General features: G+C 42.8%; 1 protein-coding gene across 12 annotated transcripts in view; it reads right to left on the bottom strand.

Moving 5' to 3' along the window:
• The window catches only part of sh3pxd2aa (SH3 and PX domains 2Aa), a 99,124-nt gene that overhangs the window by 7,638 nt on the left and 66,458 nt on the right, over positions 1-25,028 (bottom strand). For all 12 annotated transcript variants that reach the window (XM_054778668.1, XM_054778671.1, XM_054778667.1 and 9 more), the window contains 7 exons: positions 23,805-23,933; positions 10,218-10,331; positions 8,720-8,803; positions 4,544-4,661; positions 3,899-4,302; positions 1,960-2,009; positions 1,529-1,648 (listed from right to left, as the gene is read on the bottom strand). In XM_054778668.1, the coding sequence (XP_054634643.1) occupies positions 1,529-1,648; positions 1,960-2,009; positions 3,899-4,302; positions 4,544-4,661; positions 8,720-8,803; positions 10,218-10,331; positions 23,805-23,933 (1,019 nt within the window). The remainder of the gene's footprint in view (positions 1-1,528; positions 1,649-1,959; positions 2,010-3,898; positions 4,303-4,543; positions 4,662-8,719; positions 8,804-10,217; positions 10,332-23,804; positions 23,934-25,028) is intronic.

Raw genomic sequence — 25,028 nt, 5'->3', positions numbered from 1 at the left:
TAGCCAATGTGGTGTGGATAAGCCAGTAACGTAGTTCGATCGGCGTAACAAAGTTAACAACAATAATAACAACAACAATGTCGATGTAGCTTGGTTAATATGCACGTCACATTATATGTAAAAGGAGCGCTGTCTGCACTTTTGGCATCTTTTTCAGAAGGCTTTATAGGTGGAATATGTGTTTCCCATTACGTGCAGTAATGAGTTGTCTCTTTTTAATCTGTTTTTATATCTTTAGAAGACGTGTGTTCATGTCTGATAGAAGGATTGTTGATGATGAGCAACATTTTTTAAAAAGTGCAGTTTTCCTTTAAGTTTTATATAGTGAGATTTTATGAGTGGTGTGATGGCACTTTCTGCAGGGGGAAAAGTGCTGCACCTATGAACCCACTAGAGGCTCATGGGTCTCACAAGTCAATTCACTCACAATTTTCAACAGGAAGCTGCTTTGTCATGACAAGATGTTGTGTAACGGCAGGTTTTGCATGTGTAAATGTTTGTTCATGTGTAAAATTCAATTTAAAATGCACATATAACCGATCAGAAGTCTATGTAGAGAAGTGGTTCCCAAACTTTTCACAGTCCTATACTCCTTCAGACATTTGACCTGAAGCCGTGTACCGTCTACTCCTGCACACTTCAAAAACACACCACAATAAGCACACAATAATACGTCTTAGTTTTAAATACTGTAATGAATTAATAATTATATGATTATAGAAATGATTGGCTTGGAAAAGGAAATATTTACAGAAGACAATGTCCTCCTTAATTGTCACTTCATGCATGTATGCACATATGCCAGGTCCATGTAAGATTCACTGGTTTGCGGTTCTGTAGGGGCTGTTTTAAAACACATCAATAACAGTGGTGACAAGCTGTGGTGAACTGTGATCTTTATGCTCTTTTTCTGTGGTCTGAAACAACACGGCATACAAACGATCAGTAGAACAATGCATAATCGTATCACATGATAATCATCAATAATTATGAAAACCAAGGCTCAAATAGCTCAAATAATCTCCAGAACTAACAACAATACTAAACCTCACCTCTGTGCATTCATGCACAGCATTAACATTGGTGAACAGGGACGAGGCGAAAGGAAGAATACAAAATACACTGTGCAGCGTCGGAGAAAGTCACACACCACACAACTATGGTGTGTTCAAGGACCGCCAAATACAGTGGCCACAACGCTCAAAAAAGAAGCTGAAGCATGTGAAAAATGTGTGGGCTTTATAACAGTCAGTTCATTCAAGAAGCAAATTGCAGCCCAGAAGCTGTTTATTTCTGCCTGCCACTGATATTTGTGACTGCAGGCAGTCCAATACGTGGAAGGCAACACGTTGGTGGGTTAGTTCAAAATCCTCACAATCGTTAGTATTCCACTTTAAGTTCACTTAAACTCTGTCAATCACTCAGTCAGCATTGATTTGTCATTAAAAGTACAACGTACATTAAACGCAATGAAATTGCGATACTCTCATTCATCAAGCACTCCTAGTCAGTGTTAAGAGTGCCTTACGTCAGCCTTTTGTCCTCCATGAAAGCTGATGCCATCAGAAATGGAAGACTGGAAGTCAGCAATCGTGTAATACTCCGCTTCCACGGCGGGTGGCTCTGGTGGTTTAGGTAACTGGAACCCCTGGAAGGCAAAGAATGACATGTTGGCTGACATTACACAGTCTAATAATAATATTGAGTTGAGTTAAAGCCATTTGACTTAATGTGACAAATAGGTCAAGTCATGCTTTTCACAGCATGACTTGGTTATGGCTGAACTTTTGAAAATATGAGTTGATTGAAGAACTATGGTAGGAACAGCTGACGCCCTATTAAAGCATTACAATTGCTAAATAGTTTTAAAATGACCTTTTAAATATGCTTTTGTAAACGTGTTTAGCTGACACGCTGCCGTCGTGGGAACACTGTAGCATACTTTGAGAAAGGTCTTACCAAATTGGTGTCCCTTCTTGGAGGAGGCTTTTGTCTCAAGTTTGGAGACCCTTATGGATAAACACAAAAATCAGAATTAAGAAATCGAGTCGTCACATTTGTCAGAAAACATTTAACTCTAATGAAATAAACTAGATAAATCAAGAAAACAATGGACGTAGTGTTGAAGTCTATGTCTTAGTATGTGAGCAGCACGGAAAAAAATATTTTTGTTCTCACATGCTCTGGCATGCTGGGAAGCCCCCACACACTTCCCCGACATGACGTTACCCAGCATGCCTTGCAGGTTATAAATTAGCACAAAATACTATTGTTTATGTATAAAAGCGTGAAAGCATTTCTTCCATACCCACATAGTCCACTCACACTGCATTTTCCATTTTTGGTTACACCGTGAGTGAGGGAGGCGTTTGTGTTAGTGTCAAAATAGATGTTTTTATGACCATCTTGTTTACTCAATTATTATTCTTTTAGCAAAGTCAAGTTCTTCTGATGTAAATGGCAAATTACAGTAATCCTTCGCCACTCCATGCTTCCAATTTTGCGGCTTCACTCTATCACAGTTTTTCAAAAATATATTAATAAACCACGTTGTTTCGTGATTGAATACTACCTATTATTAAGTCAAAAATATGCATATTTAAACAAATTGTACTGATTTTGTGCCTAAATGAAGCATTTTCAAGCATAAAAATGGCTTAATGAAGTCCAAAATAGAAATATAAGGCATTGAAAAGATGCATTCACAGATGATATGTAGTATTCTACACTGGTCACTGGGTGTCAGTAATTTACTGTAATGTTGGGTGAGACACACAAGCACCAGGCTTGATCGCCAGAACAGGCTTTTTATTGCAGGTTTGAATGATCTCACAACAGTCAAAATAATCCCTAACACGAGCTTCTGTTGCAGCCATAACACACGCCATGTTAAAAACTCGACTATGAACGCCCGACGTCACTTCCTGTCTCCTAGCATCGGAACACATTTACAGCAACACACACTAGCATGAGTTATCTGGGTCTTATTTTCTCTTATTATGTCTACTATGTTGGGTAATAGGAGTGTAAAGGTGGTGTTTTTCATGTCTAGAGGGCTGTAATGATGTTAAAACCTTATTGAGAGGGTTGGAAACAGGTTTTCTATGCTATGAAACTATAAAAATATTTCATGTATAGATAAGGAATCTTAATTGGCAGAAATGCACTTATCACGGTCTGGAACGATGAAGTGCAATAAACGAGGGACTACAGTATGTGCAAAAGATATTTCAAGTCTGATGGATCTAAAACGTACATCATGTGCATATCAAATACTGAAGGTTGAATGCATAAGCAATCCACAAAACATCTTTGTGTGTCCACCACTGTGTTTTTTATTTATTTTCTTCGATATGCAGGGACAGTATTTGTCATGTGTTAGGTAATGTGTACTTTCAAATAAAATAAAAAATCAATAGAAGGCACAGCAATACAGTGGAGTGCGTGCAAGTGCACTGTGTCTGGAACATTGTATGGTCCCGCAGCCACGCTCTCACTAAGCAAGCGGCAAGTAGAAACCTATTCATGAATGATAGATTTATTTAATGCTGATGTATTTATGGTATTATTTTTTAGTTTATTAGTCTACTTCTTTTTTTTTCCTGTGTAAAATCCTAAATACATGACATTAATCAAGTAGATATTAAATATAGTAAAACAAGTACGTTTTACTTTGGAGTTCTACTATACTAAAGCAGTAAAATGTACTTCAAACCTATACATGAGTTTTTTCCACACCAGTGCAGCTTACCAAATGTGCTAAAGCCTCCACAAAAAGAAAATGACAATTTAAAATCAAATGATCAGACTAAAAAAACTGAGTAGCACATAAATGCAGCATATTCATGTTTTTCTATAACATACAGTATTTAAGTCCTACAACACCAAAAATACTCACCAATTTCAACTCTATGCGGCGCGACTCTGGCAACAGCTGGTGACCCTTGCTCGCTTCTCGCTTTGGCTTCATTTCGGGCAGAGCTTGCTGCAATGCCCAGACATGGACTGTTGGTATCACGGCCTGCGCTCAGCCTCCTGCCCGTCTCAGCATTAATCTCAGAGCTGAAGGGCATAGGCAGGCTGATCTCGCTTTTGGAGATGTGGCGTTCGGGTGTGGCGCTTCCCTCTCCGTCGGTCTGGACGTCCTTCTCACTGACTGACTTCTTTTGCAAAAGATTACTGATCTCCATGATGTTTCCGATGATCTCCACAGGGCCAGACAGGGTCTTCTTGCGAGGGCTGAAGTCTTCTTTCAGCTTTTTCAAATAGGAGGCAGGGGCCCATCCCTCCTTCCCTAAATACCTGAGTGTAAAAAGATACCATTTCTACTATTTCAGCCACACTGAAAAGAAAGCACGATTGAACAAAAAGGTCGTCCCATGTAATTTGAATAAGTCAATGTCAAAATTCCCTCACTGTTTCCTCGAACTTGCAGGGCCATGAACGCTAAATCACGAATGTGCGAGGTTGTACTGCATATTGTTTGAAAATTGTAGAGGCGGTGCTTATGTCAGCACATTTGTATTGGATGGGTGGCACTCACCTGATGTACCACCAGCCTTCCAGATTCTTCTGGATGACCTCCACTGTGACTCCTTTTTCAAAGCTGACCTCGTCCTTCCCTTGACTGCTGTATGGCTGTACTGTTACGTAGTTCTCCTCTGAAGACATTTAGGAAGAAGAAACAAAGAAACACATCAAGTGAAAGGTTGATATTTAACAGAATTGCACTGGTCGGTTTCCCTTGTACTGCATGTCAAATGTTCTTTTAGGGGGGAGAATAGGAGTTTTATTTCTGTAAACATACGGTCGTCTAATGCAAACAACACCCATCTCTCTTGTCCTGTACAATGATAACAAGCAGCGCCATCTTGACCTTGCTAAGACGTATCACGGCCATCTAGACCCTTAGAGGGCATTCATCTATCTCAATATGGAGATGTCTCCTGAACAGCAGACATACATCAGGGCCTCCCTGAATGAGTTAAGATGTTTCGAGCAAAACCTCCACCCTCAGACGACCCCGCTCCTTTAAGTTAACTGTACAAACGGCTTACTGGGGAACAGTAGAATGTTGAAGATTTGTAGACTTACTGCTAAAAGGAGGCAGCAGAGGAGGAGGCAAGAGTACAAGAAATTGGGCTTCCAGGCAGCGATGATCTGTGTTTTTTTCTTCTTTTTAGTAATTATGATATATGTAAGTATGTATGTCTCCTTCTAGCCACCCTCTGCTCCCCTTATCACCTCTCCTGTCCTCATGTCTTTCTGACATCAGCGTCTGGATGCAAACATTTCCTCAAACTTAACTGTACCAAATCAGGCATCCTCATGATAGGCCCCACCTCCTTCACCTGAACAGCCAAAGACTTCAGACTCTCCTTTGACAACTCCACCCTCTCACCGTCACTCCATTGCTGGAACTATGGAGTCATCTTTGACAGCAAACTCACCTTTCCCCCCCCACATTAAACAAGTCATTAAAACTGGACATTGCCCACCTTCACCACTCCCTCTTTCCCTGAAACCCTCATTCATGCTTTTACCACATCTTGCGTTGACTATTGCAACAGCGTTCTGACATACCTACCAATCTCCTAAACAAACATTAATTTAAAACTCCTCACCCATACAAATTCCCAAGACCACATCACCTTGAAAGCTGAAATCTGAGCTACGACAGATCCTCAATGTTCCATGGGAAGACAACTTTCCCAACAACAAGGTTCTTCGCTCGCCTAGCCTCACTACCAAGTGTCAAAGGCACCGTTCTTCACCATTGTCTCTGCTGGGCAAGTCACGTCTATTGAATGTAGCAATGGAGCCCTATCGTCTAGTCTATGGAGAACTCCCAATGGGAATAAGAGCAAAGACCAGCTCAGCGGACCCTGGCTCAAACTAACACCCAGCTGTCCTGCTGGGAACAAATTGGACAAACCAGCCTGGAGGACTGCTTTACATAATGGAATCAGCTCCTTTGAGCAGAGCACAATGAAGAGAAATGCAGAAAAAGAAAAAAGCTTCTTCGACACCCTCAACCCCCACTGATTGTCCCATGCGAATACTGCCCACGTCTCACCACCTGCGTGGACTCCAAAGCCACAAACATCAACCAACAGCATGACTAAAAAGTGACTACAACAATGCTCGGAGACAAGCTGGAGCTGGCCATTATTGGTGGGCGTGTCTTCTCTAAGCTTTCATTTTCATTTCGTTGCCATGACTTTCCTTTTCTTTGGCGCACTGTGGTTTGGGGTACATAATGACGTAAAAAAGTGAAGTGGTGTTATTCTTCCTCAGTGTGTCTGAGCATGTGCACACTGTATACTTCCAGCCAGCACGAGGCACACACTGCATTCTTGTGCTGCGTGTGCTGAGTATTCTCTGGCGTGTTGGAACTGCTTCTCCAGCGGGTCTCGTGTTTACGGACCAAAATGACCATTTTATGACATTTATGAGAGCGTGATTGCAACCACAAAACGTAACACGGATTGTCGCAAACCAAAGAGCACCTTAAACGAAAAACTACATCAACAAAAGCCCATCAACATGAAACCTGGTGACAAGGTCAAGCAAAACCCCAACACATTTTAATATCCAAATGAAGATACAAAGAGATTAGATTTGAAATGTAGGCTATCTATCATAATTCAACATTTTCTGTGACATTTTTCCCATTGAAAAGTGAACTAACAGTATCAATGCCACCCCCTATTGGTGGAAATGTGCACAGTGGCATGGCTCAGGTTGTCGTGTGCTCGTCTCCCAACATGAACGTTACTGGTTCAACCCTCAGTCGGAGAATAGATTGCAACACATTCCTCGGATATTTCAACATTCGTTGTATATTTCAGTTCAGCTTCAGCACTTCAGCGTCCACATGCATTGTTTACTGAAACTGCTTCATCTTTTTAGTGTCAAGTTAAGTGTCAGCATTAAAATCAGGTTGCAAAGGCAACAATAAACATAACAATAAAAATAACATCCACTGCCAGAACTGTGCCATATGCTTCATTGAAGGGGAATTTAAACGAATCACAGCCATGTGTGTCTTTTTGAAGCTGTGTGTGTGCATGCGAGCGTGTGTGTGTGCATGCAAGAGTGTCTGTTCCACAGACCACCACGGTGAGCTCAGTGGACATTCAGAGGGATTCTATAGATCTGATTAGGGAGCTGCTGTCAGTAATGGTGCTCTGTGAGAGAACAAAGCTGCCAGATGAATGGAGGCACGCTGGCTCTCATTAAACCTTGAAACCTTCAATGTATGACAAGGTCCAGAATGGATCAACATTTGCATCAGGATAGGTGGGCCATGGAGAACGACTGCTTTCTTCCTGCAACACACTGCATCAAGCGCAAGAATCCTGTGTGGGTGTGTCTTCCTTTTGCTTCTTTGTCGGTACTACTAAATCTACATGTACCTGCATGGAGCTGCTTGCTTCCCACTAAGCACAATGCATTACCAGGAAGAAGCAGTGGTGGCTCCACTCACAGACGAACAAAGACGGTAAGATCAGAATAATGTTATTCACATGTTTGGAGCTGTATATGTTAATATCTGCTTTCTCCAAGTTGTGGAAAAAGCAAGTAAGGGAATCTTATTGAGCAGCTGATCCCCAACATTCCTTTTGTTTCCAAAATGTCCGCCTCTCCAGGGTTTTACGATTCCCTCAGTCTGTAACACCTCAAGGATACACGGCCTGTGAGACCACAGCAACCACAATCCACTCATTCCATCCCTTTACAGCACACGTGTCAATGGAGGGCCGAAGCACTGCAGGTTTTCTCTCCAAACACTTTCTACAGCAGGTGATTTAATTGATGAGCTCCTTCCCTCAAACTGAAAGAGGTGTTGATCATTAAAATCACCTGCTTTAGTGACTGGCTGGAAAGAAAACCCGCAGTGTTTCCTCCATGGCACGAGTTTGACACCCCACCCCATAACCTCAATCTTCCTGATGCCATAAAATGTCCCTCAGAGGTTACGGAGAGATTCACCTCTATCATTTGTCATAATACTGGCAGGCGTGTTGGCACTGCAGTTCTGGGTGACACCGCTAGGGGTCAGTGTGCCTTTGTGGTGTTTTATGGACAGCCAGTAACCAATGTTACCAACTTTGCGATGTTCTTGCTAAATTTGACCACTCTTGGTGACTTGTTCTCTAAAAAGGTGATGCATGCAAGTGCAAAAGCGTGAAGCATAATGCTGCCAACTTCGGATGCAATTATTACACTGCAAGAATTTGAGAGGCCCTGATCAAAATAAAATATTTCTTTATTTTAATGAAGTGATGGCCAATTTTAAATAAACAAACCAAGAATCAAATTAATTTGTATTTCGAAACTTAACTAAGGTTTTTTTTAACTCACTTTTTTGTCCCTCCCACAAGCTTATGCTTTTTTCCTGCAGCATCTGTGCTTGCAGTGACTTCTCCTTTGAATTTTAAGAAATATCTTCTCAGTATCCAGTATTAATCATTAAATGTGACTTTTAGGTAAATCATTGTAAGAAAAACAATGAAAAAAAGGGGACAATATTTAATAAATATTTAGTCCAGCTGTTAATATGGGTGTGATCCCATTAGGTTCAACAGAGGATAATGACTTTAAGAGTAACAATGTATATATGATCTGATTTGTTGTTGTGTTATCAGTGATTGTTGTTTATGCTAATGAGGTCCCTGCAAAGTATGCTTTCACATGAGAGTGTCATTTGTGTCACCTCTGCTCTGTTGGCGGTTGACAATACCCCCCAGGGTCCAGCGGCGGTCTAGCCTCTTCAGATGAGCCTTGCGTCTTTTAGTCACTGATGATGAGTAGGAGAAGGAAGAACCAAAAAGGGTCAGATGGGGGGGGTAAGCAATGAAAATCAGCCAGAAATGGTAAAAAAGTGTTAGTAGAATTTCAAAAGGAGCGGGCAAAAAATAACAATTTGATATCTTGATTCAGCCAATGCAGTAAGTCTGATATCTTGATTGATATCTGATATCTTGATTCATGTCTGATATAGTATATCTTGATTCATGTCTGATATATTGATTCATGTCTGATATATCTTGATTCATGTCTGATATCTTGATTCATGTCTGATATCTTGATTCAGCCAATGCAGCAAGTCTAATCTGGACTGAAATGTGAAATGTGTTCATCATGAAGCCACACCGGTACGCAGCATGCCTTCACTTCTGACCTGCTTTGTCTGCTATCGCGACAATCCTTTGTAATTGCCCTCCTCTCTCTGCCTTCCACGTCTGCCAAACCCAGACACATCCCATTTCCATTGAACTCCCAATTAAAATATTGTGTACAAGTGAAGGGAAATTATTATTTCCATGTCATTTTTGCGGGGTCAGGTTTGGTCTGCTGAGACGAGTAGAGGAGAAATAAGAAGTGAGGGGATTCGGTTGGGTGTTGGGCGGGGGCCCTCAGACTGCGCCTCAGACAAAGGAAAGTTTGGGACGGAATAGGTATTACAGGAGGGTGCTTCTACTATCAGCTGTCCCAACTATCTCTTCTATCAACTCTTTCTTCTACTGACAATCTTTTTTATATTTTGTTAAAAGACTAGAAAAATTTTATATTTATTTAAAGACAAAGCTTTGAGTTATTATTAGTTTGCGGTCTTTGTTTTGGTTTAATTCTATTTCTATAATGCGCCGCAAACAGCCTCTGGGCTGCAGTTTGGACACCCCCGCTTTTACAGCACTTTATCAGCATTGAATGTGTGGGGTCAACTTGGCGAGTGAGCAAACAATGATAATTAAAGAGAGAAGGGGCGGCATTATTGCACCTGGAACTAATCGAGGCATCACTTGCAAATGTTGATCCATATGAGTATGGAACTCGAAACAGAAACAAAACGCATGCAGAATATGAAAAATGCATACGTTTGGCAGGTCTGCTCTACGACAAACCATGTGGTTGTGCACCGTTTCACATTTACTTGTGCACGTTGTGTGTTTGCAAGTCATTTATTTCCAATGGCTTCCCTCGGTTTCAGAGCAGAAGGGGGCACGACACAGTGGTAAAACAGCTCAGCCTAGTTGTTTGAAAGGTTCCTAATGTGTGACGGAAGCGTGGCTGTGATTGCGTATTTAGTCCTACCTTGTTGTCAGTCATATAAACCTGGCTTTAATGAGCTATTATTGTGAAATAAGGGTACACATTGCTCACCTCACTGACGTTTGTCTCTGCGTTTTTGGACGTAACTGTGCACTTACCCTCCCCAGTCCTGGATGTGCCTAGATCCAAGTCGTCTCTGGTTCCACTTTGGGAGTCAAGGTATGTGGCTGGCACCCATCCCTGCTCCTCCGCTGTGCTGACAAACCACCAACCTGGAAAAACATAGCAAAACTCTCATAACCTCTGACCGAAGACAGTTGTTCCCTCATTGAGTGAATTGTATGAGCTCACATTCAGCTGATACGATGTCATTTTCCTGGCTTGTCTGCTGCAGCCTGACAGACAGACGCAGCTTGAATAGAGCATGAAGCGTGGGATTACAAGTTTGGCCGAGTAAGAAAGCTGCCTTCATTAATAAATGACACACTCAGAGTGGGGAAAGAAAAAAGGTTCAAAAGTTGTTTCATTTCAAACATTGTAGCACTACATCTCCAAAGTTGATCAAATTCACTATCTGTCAATCTCAGTGGTGTGCAGTCACCATAACTGGAAGCACTGACCTACATTTCTTATTTAATATATTTTAATATTTGTTCTGTGAAATGATATTAATTTATCCCCCACAGTGTTTCCTGGCTGCAGTGCTTCCAGTAGAGTAGGCATAATGATTTTTTTTTTTGTCCAATCAGATTTCAGCTTCTATGTGTTGCCATGTCTGCCCAATTATCTATCTGCCCGGGGCCATCAGAATCAAAAAATTCTGGCTGGCCCACTGAAGTCCTAGGTACCACATGCACCACCATTGGTCTAGCTCCCTTTTTATTTGGACCTGCTGGCAATGCAGGATTAAGATTCTGAAACTTTAGGCAACACAAATGTCTGCAATTACTGGTCTATTTAGACCTGTCCTATTTAGTCTTTCAGCATGAACTGATGAAGCCTGCTCGGATGTGGGGTGTAACATCTTATAAGTCGCTCCTAAGGTTTTTTTCTTTTTTTGAGAGTTGAAAAAAAATGGCATCCACACAGGGTTGGATCAGTAAATAGTCACGTCCACACAGAAATGGATCAATGGGTGAAAACAATAGAATACAGAAGGCACACCTACACAGCTGTGTGGCTGAAAGGCTGAAACAATAAATGACTTTGTTTCCACCTGAATACATTCTCCTGTGGACAGGCCCTAAGACAACCTGTCCAGTTTCTATCCACTCAATGGCATGAGAGTACGATGACCTGGATGAATGACAAGATTTACAGGCATTCACATTTTGGTCTTGATAGTGTGGGAATAAGGAACTATGGCACATACAGACCAGCGTTGTCCTATCTAGACTTTGAGCATGAAGTGGTGAAGCCTGCTCGGATGAGAGGAAAAACGTCTTCTGAGACAACCTGAACAGTGTGGTTGTGATTGAGGGTGCAGTGACCTGCATGATTCCCTGGCACTTTGGAAGTTGACCGTTTGGAAATTTGAGAAAGCCAAGAGTTGGGAGGCTCAAAGAACTGACGAAACATCACGATGTAAAGTCTGTTACTAAAACATTTCTTACCTCACTCTTAGCTCTGTAGAAAGGCAGAAACACACGTTGTGTACTACTGACCAATGAACACATCAACGCCTCTACTCTGTTGCAGCACTGACTAGTGACACAACGACAAAAACACCGTCACTTAGGGTGGCAACCAACAGTAAAAGCCAGACAGGTTTTTTGTCAATGAAAGTAAAAAGTGTTTTTGGAATACTAATGCCATATCTGGTCAGTTCTACAGATTGCCATAAGCACAGTATGTGTATCATGTGAATGTGTTTAAATATAAATATTATTTAGTTTACTACTAACAAAAAGCTCATGCTAGCCACTTGGAGTGACTGTCAAAGGGAATTCATGTAGCCAACACGAAGTCATTATGACAATATGTTTACTAGCGTGAAAGATAAAACCGATACAACCAGATATCCGGTTTGACAAGCCAGAGATACGGCTGCGTCGGTAGCAGCCTCCTTGATTGGCCTTAAATCAGCCTGAAATCCTTCATTGATTGTAGAGAGATGCACCAGGTAGTGCAGGACTAGGCCTAGGACTAGGAATAGGTTGATAGTGACAGATTGTCGTGCATGCTCCTTAACTTACCATGACGCTAGTTGAATGGATGGATGTAAATAGTAGAAGCGTGCTAGCACTAGCTAGTCACTGCAAAAGATTTTCAACAAAACAAAACTCTAAAATTTGGAAGATCTTTGGATTTTACAAGGATGGAAAACTCAACAAAAGCCACGCCGCTTGTAAGCTATGCAGAGCAACTCTGGATTACCTTTTTTCTGGGGCTGCCGCTTACCTTTTTTGGTTTGTAACTTGTTTATTTTTAAATGTTGCACCTTTGCTCCTACCTGGGGAGTTCAAAACACTATGCTCAGACTGAAATGTTATTTCGAGTATGGGATTGTTTAATTTTTTGCCATTTTTGAAGAAATGTGTCATTATTTGAGAGGCTTTGCACTATTTATTTATTTCCTATTACTGACTGGACTAAAAGCTAAGACTTCCATTCCATTCCATTCCATTTTCCTCCGCTTATCCGGGTCCGGGTCGCGGGGGCAGCAGTCTCAGTAGGGAAGCCCAGACTTCCCGGTCCCCGACCACCTCCTCCAGCTCCACCGGGAGGACACCGAGGCGTTCCCAGGCCAGCTGTGAGACATAATCCCTCCAGCGTGTCCTAGGTCTTCCCCGGGGCCTTCTCCCGGCTGGGCATGCCCAAAACACCTCACCAGGGAGGCGTCCGGGAGGCATCCGGACTAGATGCCCGAGCCACCTCAGCTGGCTCCTCTCGATGTGAAGGAGCAGCGGCTCTACTCTGAGCTCCTCTCGGATAACCGAGCTCCTCACCCTGTCTCTTAGGGTGAGTCCCGCTACCCTACGAAGAAAACTCATTTCAGCTGCTTGTATCCGCGATCTCGTTCTTTCGGTCATGACCCAAAGCTCATGACCATAGGTGAGGGTGGGAACATAGATCGATCGGTAAATTGAGAGCTTTGCCTTCCGGCTCAACTCTCTCTTCACCACGACGGTCCGGTACAGCGACCGCATTACTGCAGACGCTGCGCCGATCCGCCTATCGACCTCACGCTCCAACCTTCCCTCACTCGTGAACAAGACCCCGAGATACTTGAACTCCTCCACCTGGGGCAGGACCTCATTCCCAACCCGGAGGGAGCAATCCACCCTTTTCCGACTGAGAACCATGGCCTCGGATTTGGAGGTGCTGAGTCTCATCCCAGAAGCTTCACACTCAGATGCAAACCGTCCCAGTAAACGCTGCAGGTCACAGCTCGATGAGGCCATCAGGACCACATCGTCTGCAAATAGCAGAGATGAGATCCTAGTGCCCCCGAACTGGACTCCCTCGACACCTTGGCTGCGCCTAGAAATTCTGTCCATGAAAATTATGAACAGAATCGGTGACAAAGGGCAGCCTTGGCGGAGGCCAACGTTCACCGGAAACAGGCTTGACTTACTACTGGCAATGCGAACCAGGCTCCTGCTCCGGTTGTACAAGGACTGAATGGCACGTAGTAGCGCGCCACCAATCCCATACTCCCGGAGCACCCCCCACAGGACACCGCGAGGGACACGGTCGAATGCCTTTTCCAGGTCCACAAAGCACATGTAGACCGGTTGGGCAAACTCCCAAGTACCCTCCAGGACCCTTGCAAGGGTGTAGAGCTGGTCCAGTGTTCCGCGACCAGGACGAAAACCACATTGCACCTCCTGTAGCCGAGGTTCGATTAACGGTCGTACCCTTCTCTCCAGCACCCTGGAATAGACTTTCCCAGGGAGGCTGAGGAGTGTGATCCCCCTATAGTTGGAACACACCCTCCGGTCACCCTTCTTGAAAAGGGGGACCACCACCCCAGTCTGCCAATCCAGAGGTACTGTTCCCGACTTCCACGCAATGTTGAAGAGACGTGTCAGCCAAGACAGTCCCGCAACATCCAAAGCCTTGAGGAATTCAGGGCGAAACTCGTCCACCCCCGGAGCTTTGCCACTGGGGAGCATTTTGACTACCCCAGATACCTCAGCCACGGTGATGGAACTGTCCGCGTTCGTATCCTCAGTCTCTGCTTCCTCTAGGGAAGGTATGTCAGTGGGATTGAGAAGGGCCTCAAAGTATTCCTTCCACCGCCCAACTATATCCTCAGTCGAGGTCAGCAGGCTCCCGTCCCCACTGTAAACAGTGTGGACCGGAACTGCTTCCCCTTTCTGAGGCGCCGGACGGTTTGCCAGAACCTCTTCGAGGCCGACCGAAAGTCGTGTTCCATGGCCTCACCGAACTCCTCCCACACCCGAGTTTTTGCCTCGATCACCGCCGAAGCCGCGTGCCGCTTGGCCTGCCGGTACCCGTCAGCTGCTTCAGGAGTCCCACAAGCCATCCATGCTCGATAGGACTCCTTCTTCAGCTTGACGGCAGCCCTGACCTCTGGTGTCCACCATCGGGTTCGGGGCTTGCCGCCACGACTGGCACCGACCACCTTGCGGCCGCAGCTCCGATCGGCTGCCTCAGCAATGGAGGCACGGAATAGAGCCCATTCGGACTCGATATCCTCGTCCTCCCCCGGGATGCAGGAGGAGCTCTGCCGGAGGTGAGAGCTGAAGACTCGACGAACAGGAGACTCTGCCAAACGTTCCCAGCACACCCTCACTACACGTTTGGGTCTCCCGGGTCTGTCCGGCATCCTCCCCCGCCATCTAATCCAACTCATCACCAGGTGGTGATCAGTTGACAGCTCAGCCCCTCTCTTTACCCGTGTGTCCAAAACATGCGGACGCAGGTCTGATGATACGACTACAAAGTCGATCATAGACCTGCGGCCTAGGGTGTCCTGGTGCCATGTGCACTTATGGACATCCTTATGCTGGAACATGGTGTTTGTGATGGACAAACTGTGGTTCGCACAGAAGTCCAACAACATCACACCGCACGGGTTCAGATCGGGGAGGCCGTTCCTCCCAATCACGCCCCTCCAGGTCACACTGTCATTGCCCACATGGGCGTTGAAGTCTCCCAGCAAAACGACAGAGTCACCAGTTGGGGTGCTCTCCAGCACCCCTCTGATGAACTCCAGGAAGGCTGGGTACTCTGAACTGCCGTTTGGCGCGTACGCACAAACGACAGTCAGGACCCTTTCCCCAACCCGAAGGCGTAGGGAAATGACCCTCTCGTTTACCGGGGATGACTCCAACACAGAGGCACCGAGCCGGGGGGCTATTAATAAGCCCACACCAGCTCGCCGCCTCTCCCCTGCAGCAACTCCAGAGTAGAACAAGGTCCAACCCCTCTCGAGGAGTTTGGATCCAGAACCCAAACTGTGGGTCGAGGTGAGTCCGACTATATCTAGTCGGAATGTCTCAACCTCTCTCACAAGTTCGGGCTCCTTCCCCGCCAGAGAAGTGACGTTCCATGTCCCAAGAACCAGATTTGGCCGCCGAAGACCAGGTCGCCTAGGTGCCCGCCCTCGACCGCCACCCAAAACGCAAGCTAAGACTTCTGTTTTTTTATTGATATATTTTATATTGATCCCACAAAAACATGTTCATTCTTTGTTTGGTCCGTGTCTAAAAGTAAATACATTTGACATGTACGTCTGTTTAGTTTTTGCCCGTGCCTTACAGCATGCTGGGGGATGTGATGTGGTCTTTTCACATTTGAAAATACGTAAGAATGTCCATTTTATAGAATTGGCTTATTTACCTTCTTATTTAAGATGAATGTCTACATCAAGAAATGTTAACCGCGGAATCGTATCGAGTCTCATCGTATGGTTCGTACACTGTATCAAATGGTTATGTTTTTAAAATATAGTTTTTGAATGGTATCGTAACCCGTGTATCTAGATGTGTATCAAATCGTCAACCCTAAGGTTTACAGCACAAGTGATAAAACATAACAAGTGTTTGGAAAAAATGGAATACGAGTACGATATCTGTTTTTTCCTACCGAATGGGTCATTGCATCACTCTAATGTATTTACAGCCATGTGACTCAGTGCTCTGAAGTGGTTGGAAAGACGTGGATGATCAACTTTTGACTCCCTTTTTTATTAGCGTGCAAGACACCATTTACATGACCACACTCAATGACAGATGTGGAAAATATGCCTGTAGCTGTAGATGTAGTATAGTCAACGTAAACGTCCCAGTAACGTGGACGACGTGTGTTTCCACTGTCTACAAAAAACTGATCCACAGTCCCTGAGTCTTGGGCTGGGATGGGCCAGTTATGCAAATGACATTCATCATTGACTGAATAATCTAATCATCCATTAAAGCACAGACAAACCACAATAAATGTTCACAGTTAACTACTTTATTTCATTTGAAGTGCTTGCCGGAGACAAAGGCTCGGAACCCAGAAACATTCATTGTTCATGTGCCAGTTGATTGATATTCAGTGCAGGTCTTAATGAACCGAGTTATATATAAAAAGTGTTGAATTGTATCATTTATGGAGGAGCACATTAAATAATTGTTAGCACTGGTGTTTCACAGCCAGAAATAATCTGGTATCACCATGGGACCTTCTCATCTTCTCCGAAACACTCTGCAGCAGCAGTGCAGCACTTTCTCCAAAACACTTAAGGTCTGCAACTAAATGTTTTCATTCATGTTTCTTTTCTTATGATTATCTGTATCTTTTTCGACACCCTCCTGCCCACTGTGCTCTGGAAGAGGCTCACTGGAACATCTACTCAGCAGCTGCCAGGCTCTGTGGACTACACTTGTCCTATCTAGTCTTTGAGCTCTGGCAGACGGCCGCTATCCTTGGCGACACGCCAAGTGCTTAGGGCGGGTTGCAGAGAGCCGAGCGTCAAACCGCCCACCAAAGAAAGCTGTCACCTTCATCAAAGCTGGGGAGAAACCCAAAACCGACTACAGGCCTTCTCCATATAAGATTGGCAGTTGCAGGCTGACCTGAGAAAACGGCGGACATTCCCACAACACATCGCTAAAACCTCACTTCTTCAAGACAACCCTCATTACCTGAGGGTTGAAAATACCTGACCATGCTGGAATTGACATTGCCCTGAGAAGAGCCAATAGACGAAGCCAAGGAGAGGAATTGGGCTAAGTACCAGCAACTAGCAGAGGAGTCCAGGGGCAGAGGAAAACTTCGGAAAACTTTCTACGAGCCAAAGAAGGTGGTTGCAGAGGATTTACTCTGCTGGACATCACAGGAGTAGAGAAGAAGAGGAATATCAAATCAGCCAGTGAAGCTGCAGAGAAAGCCGTGACGTAGGTGGCTTTGGCTGAAATAAGCTGAACTTTGTCCGTTTGTCCTGAACCTTAGCTTGTACGAGTTGGGGCAACTAGTGAGCGGATACACGGATGGTGAGCGAGTTAAAGGTACAGACATGTTCTATTCTACACAAAGTGTATCCATGACTTACTTGTGTTCAGCTGAAACACTGCTAGCCGACTTCTTCCAATCAAGCCAATGATAGGAAGTTCACCAAGATTGAGCGTGGATCAGAGAACTCTAAAGAACACACTCGGAAAACGTGCTGGACTTTAAATGTGAAGCGGGTTCAAGCACGGTACGACGGGCCTAGTGTGAACACACGCTAACTGATCTAATTGCTCTTACATTCCTGCCACCGGACGCATTTCTATATCCTTGTCAACAAGAGAAGGAAAACTGGGACAACCTCCCAGGCTCTTCCCTCTCTCGGGGACACATCTTGCCAGCAAAACTCCCAGGATGATTCCTAAATCTTTACTTTCTTGGACAGCAGCTCCAAAACTGTCCAACTGCGCCACTACTAACCCAAACACAGGAGGATACCCAGTTATTTCAATGATCCTGACATTCTTTGTCACACACAGCTTCAGGTGACTACGCAAGCCTTCTGTCTTTAGCGTGTTGGAGTAAAATAGGAATTTAGTAAAAACTAATGTTTGCACTAAAAATGACCACCAATAACATGTTATTGATCAAACATGTGCAGTTTTCATACACACAAAAGACAACAAAATGAAGTAAGCACGCACAGATGATGAAATCTCTCAAGTGTGTTTGTTTTGACTTTGTCGTCCACTCATCATCATCATTCTCAGGACTACTACTCCAATTCCCAGAAAATGACGAAAGCACACAGACACACACACACACACTCAGTAGTAGAGCTCAGTAGTGCCTTTTGATGCACATAAACCAACAGAGTAATACCTTCTTTAGCGCAGTTTATGGGTTCCAAGCCCTACCGTGCTAAGTGAATGTGCACAAAGTAGGCTTCCTTGTTCATAAATGGAATATTTTCATTGTTAGAGCATACCAAAACTGTTTACAACCTTCTAAATACACTTTTTAGCATTATTGGAGCTCTCTAAAAATGAAATAACACCCCTAAAGTCACTTTTACACACCTACTACACAATATAGCAGACACAAACATCTGAACTCTAACATGGTGAAGAACATTTGTTATTGACCACATCCTAGAATGTATAACCATTGAAATCTGTAAAGAAAAAAGCCAAAATGTGTTAATAAGTTGTGTGTATAGAACTCCAAAGTCAAGGATTGGAATGTTTGAGGACTGGATGAAGACAACCTTTACAGACATACAGGAGGTCAAAAAACTTGTGGAGACTTCAATATTGATCTTGTGAATCCACACAAGTACAAGGAAATGGATGACTTCACAGACACAATGTACACTTTGAGTGTATATCCTAAAATGATGAGAGCAAGCAGAGCACTGTGCCACCTTATCCACAATACATTCACCAACAACTTGGATCAGAACACAACTAGTGGCCTGATCATCAGTCATCATCTTCCAGTGTTCAATTTACAATGAACATTAGCATAAATGACAGGTGCTGGCCACAAAGACTTTTCAAAGACTGCACACTGAAGATAGCGTCAGCGCTTTCAGGAAAGATCTAGAAGAACAAAGATGGGAGAGTGTCTACAGTGCAGAAGATGTGGATGAAGCATATGACAACTTTCTATGGAGCTCTACCATAAGAACAAGAAAAGTCCAAGAAGCAAAAGAAAAACAAGCAGCCATGGATGATCAAAGGCCTAAAAAACGCCTGGAAGAAGAAGAAGACATCATACAGGACATTCATCATTCAACAGACTAAAGAAGCACAACAAAATATAAGACTTATAAACATAAGTTGACAACAACCACGAGAGAGTGCAAGAGGGAATATTCTAGTCATGTACCTGATAAGAATACAAGTACGATGAGAGCATCTTAAATAGTGTTATGAGGAACAGCACCAAGAAAGCAAACTATTTTATGCTGGGAAACACTAATAACGATGACATGAATCAGCTACTTAAATGTTCAACAATTATTTAGGAAATATTGGACCTAAACTGGAAGAAGACGTTCCAAAACTCCAGACAATGGAGGAATGGAGGAATGGAATGAAACCATAGATAGAATCTCAATTCCATGTTCCTCACTGATGGAACTAAAAAGGAAATCACTGCCATTGTCAACAAAGCAAAAACATCAACTGATTGTAAAGGAATGGAAATGGAAACAATGAAAAGGGTCATCAATGAGACTGTAGAAGCGTTAACATAGATTAGTAACTTATCGTTTTAGACTGGAACATTTCCTAACTAAATGAAAATAGCTAAAGTGGTTCCAATTTTCAAAAATGGAGATAAACATCAATTTACTAATTACCGACCAGTTTCCTTGTTACCCCATTTTCTACAATGATGGAGAAGCTATTTAATAACAGGTTGGACAAATGTATGAATAAGAATGCATTACTAGCATGCAGTCAATATGGATACAGAGCTAACATTTCAACTTCTATGGCACTGATGGAAATCATGGAGGAAATCACTACTGCTATGGACAACAGAAGATGTGCAGCTGCTGTATTCATGGATCTGACAAAAGCCTTCGATACAATTAATCACAATATTTTAATTTCAAAATTAGAAAGGTACGGAATTAGAGGATTAGTTTTGAATTGGGTTAAAAACTACCTAGAAAACAGGAAGCAATTTGTAAAGCTAGAAGAATACACATCTGGGAGTTTATACACCACGTGTGGAGTACCCCAGGGGTCCATATTGGGACCAAAACTGTTCAATTTGTACATCAATGACATTTGTAAAGTAACAAAGGACTTAAAGTTGGTTTTATTTGCGGATGATACCACTGCCTTTTGTTGTGGGGAAAGCACACAAGAACTCATTAAAAAGGTCAAGGATGAAAAGGTCATATTAAAGTCATGGTTTGACAGAAACAGATTATCCTTGAACTTAAGTAAAACTAAAATAATGCTATTTGGAAATAGCAGAAGGGATACGTACAAACAAATACAAATAGATGGACTGGACGTTGAAAGAGCGAAAGAAAATACATTTCTGGGGATCATAATAGACAAAAAAATGAGCTGGAAATCTCACATCAAAAATATACAACAAAAGGTGGTGAGAAATATTTAAATATTGAATAAAGCAAAATTGGTTGTTGATCAAAAATCCCTCCACACTCTTTACTGTTCTCTGGTATTAGCATCTCTAACTTGTTGTGTGGAGATATGTGGTAATAACTATAAAAGCAGTCTTCACTCACTCAACGTACTGCAAAAAAGATGGGTGAGGATCATTCATAATGAGAACATACTAACCTTTACTTTTCATTCTCAAACTGCTAAAATAATACATTAATTTAACAATAACGTGTTACCCAAAAACGTCATACAGTTCTTCTCTATAAGAGATTAGAAATATGATCTTAAAGGAAAATGAAAGTTAAAACAAGGCTGAAAAGCCACAGCATTTCAGTATTCATTCAAGATGCAGAATGAAATCATGGAACGGATTGAGTAAGGAAGTCCAACAATGTACCAAGACGAGCACATTCAAAAACAATACAAGCAGTTAATGTTTACTAAATACAAGGCAGAAGAGTCTTGATTATTATATTATATTATATTATTCTCTCATGCTTGTTGTTATTATTTAACATGTATTTATTACTACGCTGATTATTATATGTTATAATATTCCATGGAATACAGGAAGTGAATAATATGTACTGCACAAGATGTGGAACGGATGGGAGTAGGATTAAATAAGCTTTGCTTCTTCTTCCTCCTTTTGGACATGTGGAAGTGTGCATTGATTTATGAGATGTATTCCATTGTAACCTGCATGCGTGTTCAAATCAAATCAAACCAAACCAACAGACCAATAATAGGAGAGAAAATAAGACATAATAATACAGACTCTCACAGTTAGCACTGGGAGTTTCTTGTTCATTTTTTTAATTCCTGTTCTGTACAGTGCTTTCTGCAGCTTATTGTTTCATTGTGTTTTACTTCATTTTGCCATTTTTATGCTTGGAAATGCTGAATTTAGGCAAAAAAAATACAATTTGCTTAAATATGCTTAAATATTTTACTAATAATTAGCCATATTCAACCACAAACAACAATGACTTATCAATGTATTTTTTAAAAATAAAAAAATAAATCACTGTTGTCCATCATCGTGTGAAGCTGCAAAATTCTAATCACGAAGTGGCGAAGGACTACTGAACTCGTTTTCTGGACTTTAGGAATACGGCCGTCAAAAACATGTCAGCACATCTATGAAAACATAGCTCAAAATGTGACAATCCAATAAGTCGCACAGGAAAACGTATTTTACCACAAAGGCTAATAGAAAAAACTATGTGTAAAAAAATGTAGTATAGAGAAAAACATGGTATACCCCTACTTTTCTCTGGTAAGCTTCCACGCTGCTATATGACACCCAAAGAGAAACAGCTTCATTATTTAAGTTTTCCCAGCTTCCCAGCAGGCCTTGCGGGTTATACCTTTGTATACAGCAGTACTGTTTTGCATGCATATCGTGTGTACGCTTCTATTTCATCACCCACATAGTCAGTGTGAGTGTAGCACATGTGCTACGTACTTGTTTTTTTATGTTTAAAATTGTATTTCTGGTTGCACCGTGAGTGAGGCACGCATTTGCATTGGTTAGCTCCTGTTAGCTTGTGATTTGCGAGTAAGGGTGTATATCTCAAGCTGATTAATTAGCGTACATATAAAGATCTTCCCAAGCAAGTTGCCGTTTGTCTGACTACTTTCTGTGCAACTCAAGCTTTAGCAGCGTATAACAAATACCTTGGCTATTCTCCCAATGAATGGCCATTATAAGCCCAAAATGTTCATATTTCAGATACTGTATGCAGAAGTGTCCGAAATGGAGCGTAAGTGTCAAAGTGTATTTTGGATCACCATAACAACTATTTCACATCAAATTTGTATCACAAGGCTGCAAAAATATTGGTGTAGGACGAGCATTGCAGCAAGTCGACATATGAGTCGTGGTGCCAGCATGCTCACGTAGCTCACTTTCCTCTTACTCAGAGCATTGTCCATTTGTTCCAGTGCTAGCATGGTAGAGCTGGTGCGTTCTGGGCGGGAAAATAAAACAGCAGAAAATATTTCGTATGTGAGTCAATGCATCAAGTCGAGAACAAAAGCAAATGAAAGAATAGGCTAACGCGCTTTGGTTTAGCTCTTAAAAACTCTCAAAACAGAACCATATTATACACTGCTCAGGACAAAAATGAGCAGATACGTAACTTTCCCTAGGATCAGCAGCAGCAAAGTATCCTGAATACATGGATATGTACATATACCAAATGTATTGTGTTGACAAATATGGAGTTAGACAAGATCTGGTATCTTCCAATACAGTTATAAGTCCATTTCTGCCAAGTAGGACTCAATATTAATAAACGGAACATTTTCGTGTTTATGACTTTCTAAATACAATCTTTACCATTATTAGACACCCTGACAGTCACCTTTACACACTATTATTTTTTTGTTTACATTTCTCAATTGTAATGACACAAGAGACGGTCGTCGCTAGCATAGCAAGCTACTGAGCTAACTAGTTAGCCTCTCCAATTTTCTTATTCTAAACTTCAAAGTGTTTAAACCGGAGTGGGAACAAGGACAAACTAAAAAGCGAAACCTTACCACATCCTTAAAACATCCTTGTTAGCAAGCTAATAGGCTGGAAACAGGAAGTGGAAGTCTGGTCCATCATCGATCTATGATGTCATCAACTTTTTTTGGCTCCATTTTGGGTGATTTGTATCACCGTGAAAGACAAAGAAAAGCAGAGACTTGAGGGGAGAAACACCTCGTAGCAAAACAGAAAGCGGCGTCCGTGTTGATCTCGCTGCAATACCGTGTCTTTGGCAACAATCATGTCTTCAATGAAGGTAAAAGTGCCCTTAAATGTTCATTTATCCCTTTCATTCATCATTTATATGTATTTCTAATTTTTGCATTAACATTTTTGGCTTTTTGGAACAGATTAATAGGATTTACATTATTTGGTTAGAATTAGACCTTCTGTAACGGATACTGTCATTTTAACACTATCCTAACAGACCTGCCAACATTGAAGACCTTTTATGAGTACTACTTTTTTGTGTTTATATTTCTCCGCTGTACTGTGGGCCAAAAAAAATGAGCCACGTGCCGCAGATGGTCCCTGGGCCACACTTTTATAGAGCTCTTATAGCCCCGTCAGGGTTGTTGTGCATGTGGCGTGACGTCAACTACGTGAGCAGCCACAACCTTTGAATATACCAAAAGTAGAATCAGAGTACTCACCGCTTTCGCTCTTCTCAATCACGTCCACTGTCTCACCGGCCTTGAGGTTGATCTCAGAGTTCTCCTGTCTCTCATAGTTGGCCACGGCCACGTACTGCTCCAGCACCATCGGCTCCAAGCTGTCAATCCCTGAATGGAAGAAACACGCCGTCAGCCACCTGCTTGCTTTGACGCTCCGTGAAAACCCACTGCAAGCAACTGCAGCGCTGCCTCTGTGCACCGGGTAAGCTGCCATCCACCCAACCCAGCACCCTGCGACCGCGTTCCCTCCCTGGCCGATCACGACATAAGCTGCCACTTTGACTGCATCCTTCCAAACCTTCTGCCATATGGCTGACGTGACTCTCGACCAACCGAGAAGGAATGACGTGCATCAGAAGAGATCAAAACAAGAGCGAACCCCGTGAGGCTGTTCTTGCACCTAAAGTGGACCTACGACCCGAACCAAACTTAAGATGCATCCCAAGTAAAACTGAGAACAAGGAAACGGGAAGCCACTATGTTTTGAGGGGTAGACTGGGGAACGAATGGAAAATCAACAGTGCGGTTGAGAGGAAAGGCCTCCCCTTTACTGCCTTTGGGAGCCAGCCGTTGGATGAGGAATTGGGAGGGGTGGGGGGGGGGGGGGGGGGGGGGGGGTTCAACACACCAATCATGGTAGTCGGCAATGCTGGCCTTAAATAGAAACATATGACAGAAGTGCAAGAGAGGGGGAGAAACAGTGAAGGCGGCTGCTTCCAAGTCCATGTCAAACAAAAGAAAGTTTCCTTTTAGACGCGTCCTCTCTCACGTCTAACCTTTGCACTGAGATCAGCTGATCTTACTGTAGAGGCTGACAGGCTTATAAGGTGATATACGGCCCAAATGATCTCAGTTTCTGACATTTACAGACCGACTGAGCCCCCCTTTGTTTTGTTGTTTTTAGCCCCCCCAGCTTGGTGTGTCTGTTGCAGTCATTGACTTCACACAGAAAGAACCATCGTAACGTTTACATCAGCTCAGCTGTGTCTTCATTACACCCTCCTTTATTGTGCTTAATTGCTTCCAGACTCAACCGCGATACATGGATGTCTGCGAAGTAGGATTCCTTCTTCATAAATGGATTACTTAATTTAGAACATAGAAAAACTATTTTTGACCTTCTAAATAGCATTTTTAACATTATTAGAGTTCTCCAGACATTAAACAACACCCCTATAGTCACCTTTACACTTACATTACCTA

This window comes from Dunckerocampus dactyliophorus, chromosome 6 (genome assembly GCF_027744805.1).
Source record: "Dunckerocampus dactyliophorus isolate RoL2022-P2 chromosome 6, RoL_Ddac_1.1, whole genome shotgun sequence".
NCBI lineage: Eukaryota > Metazoa > Chordata > Actinopteri > Syngnathiformes > Syngnathidae > Dunckerocampus > Dunckerocampus dactyliophorus.
This window is presented reverse-complemented; position numbering and strand designations above follow the sequence as displayed.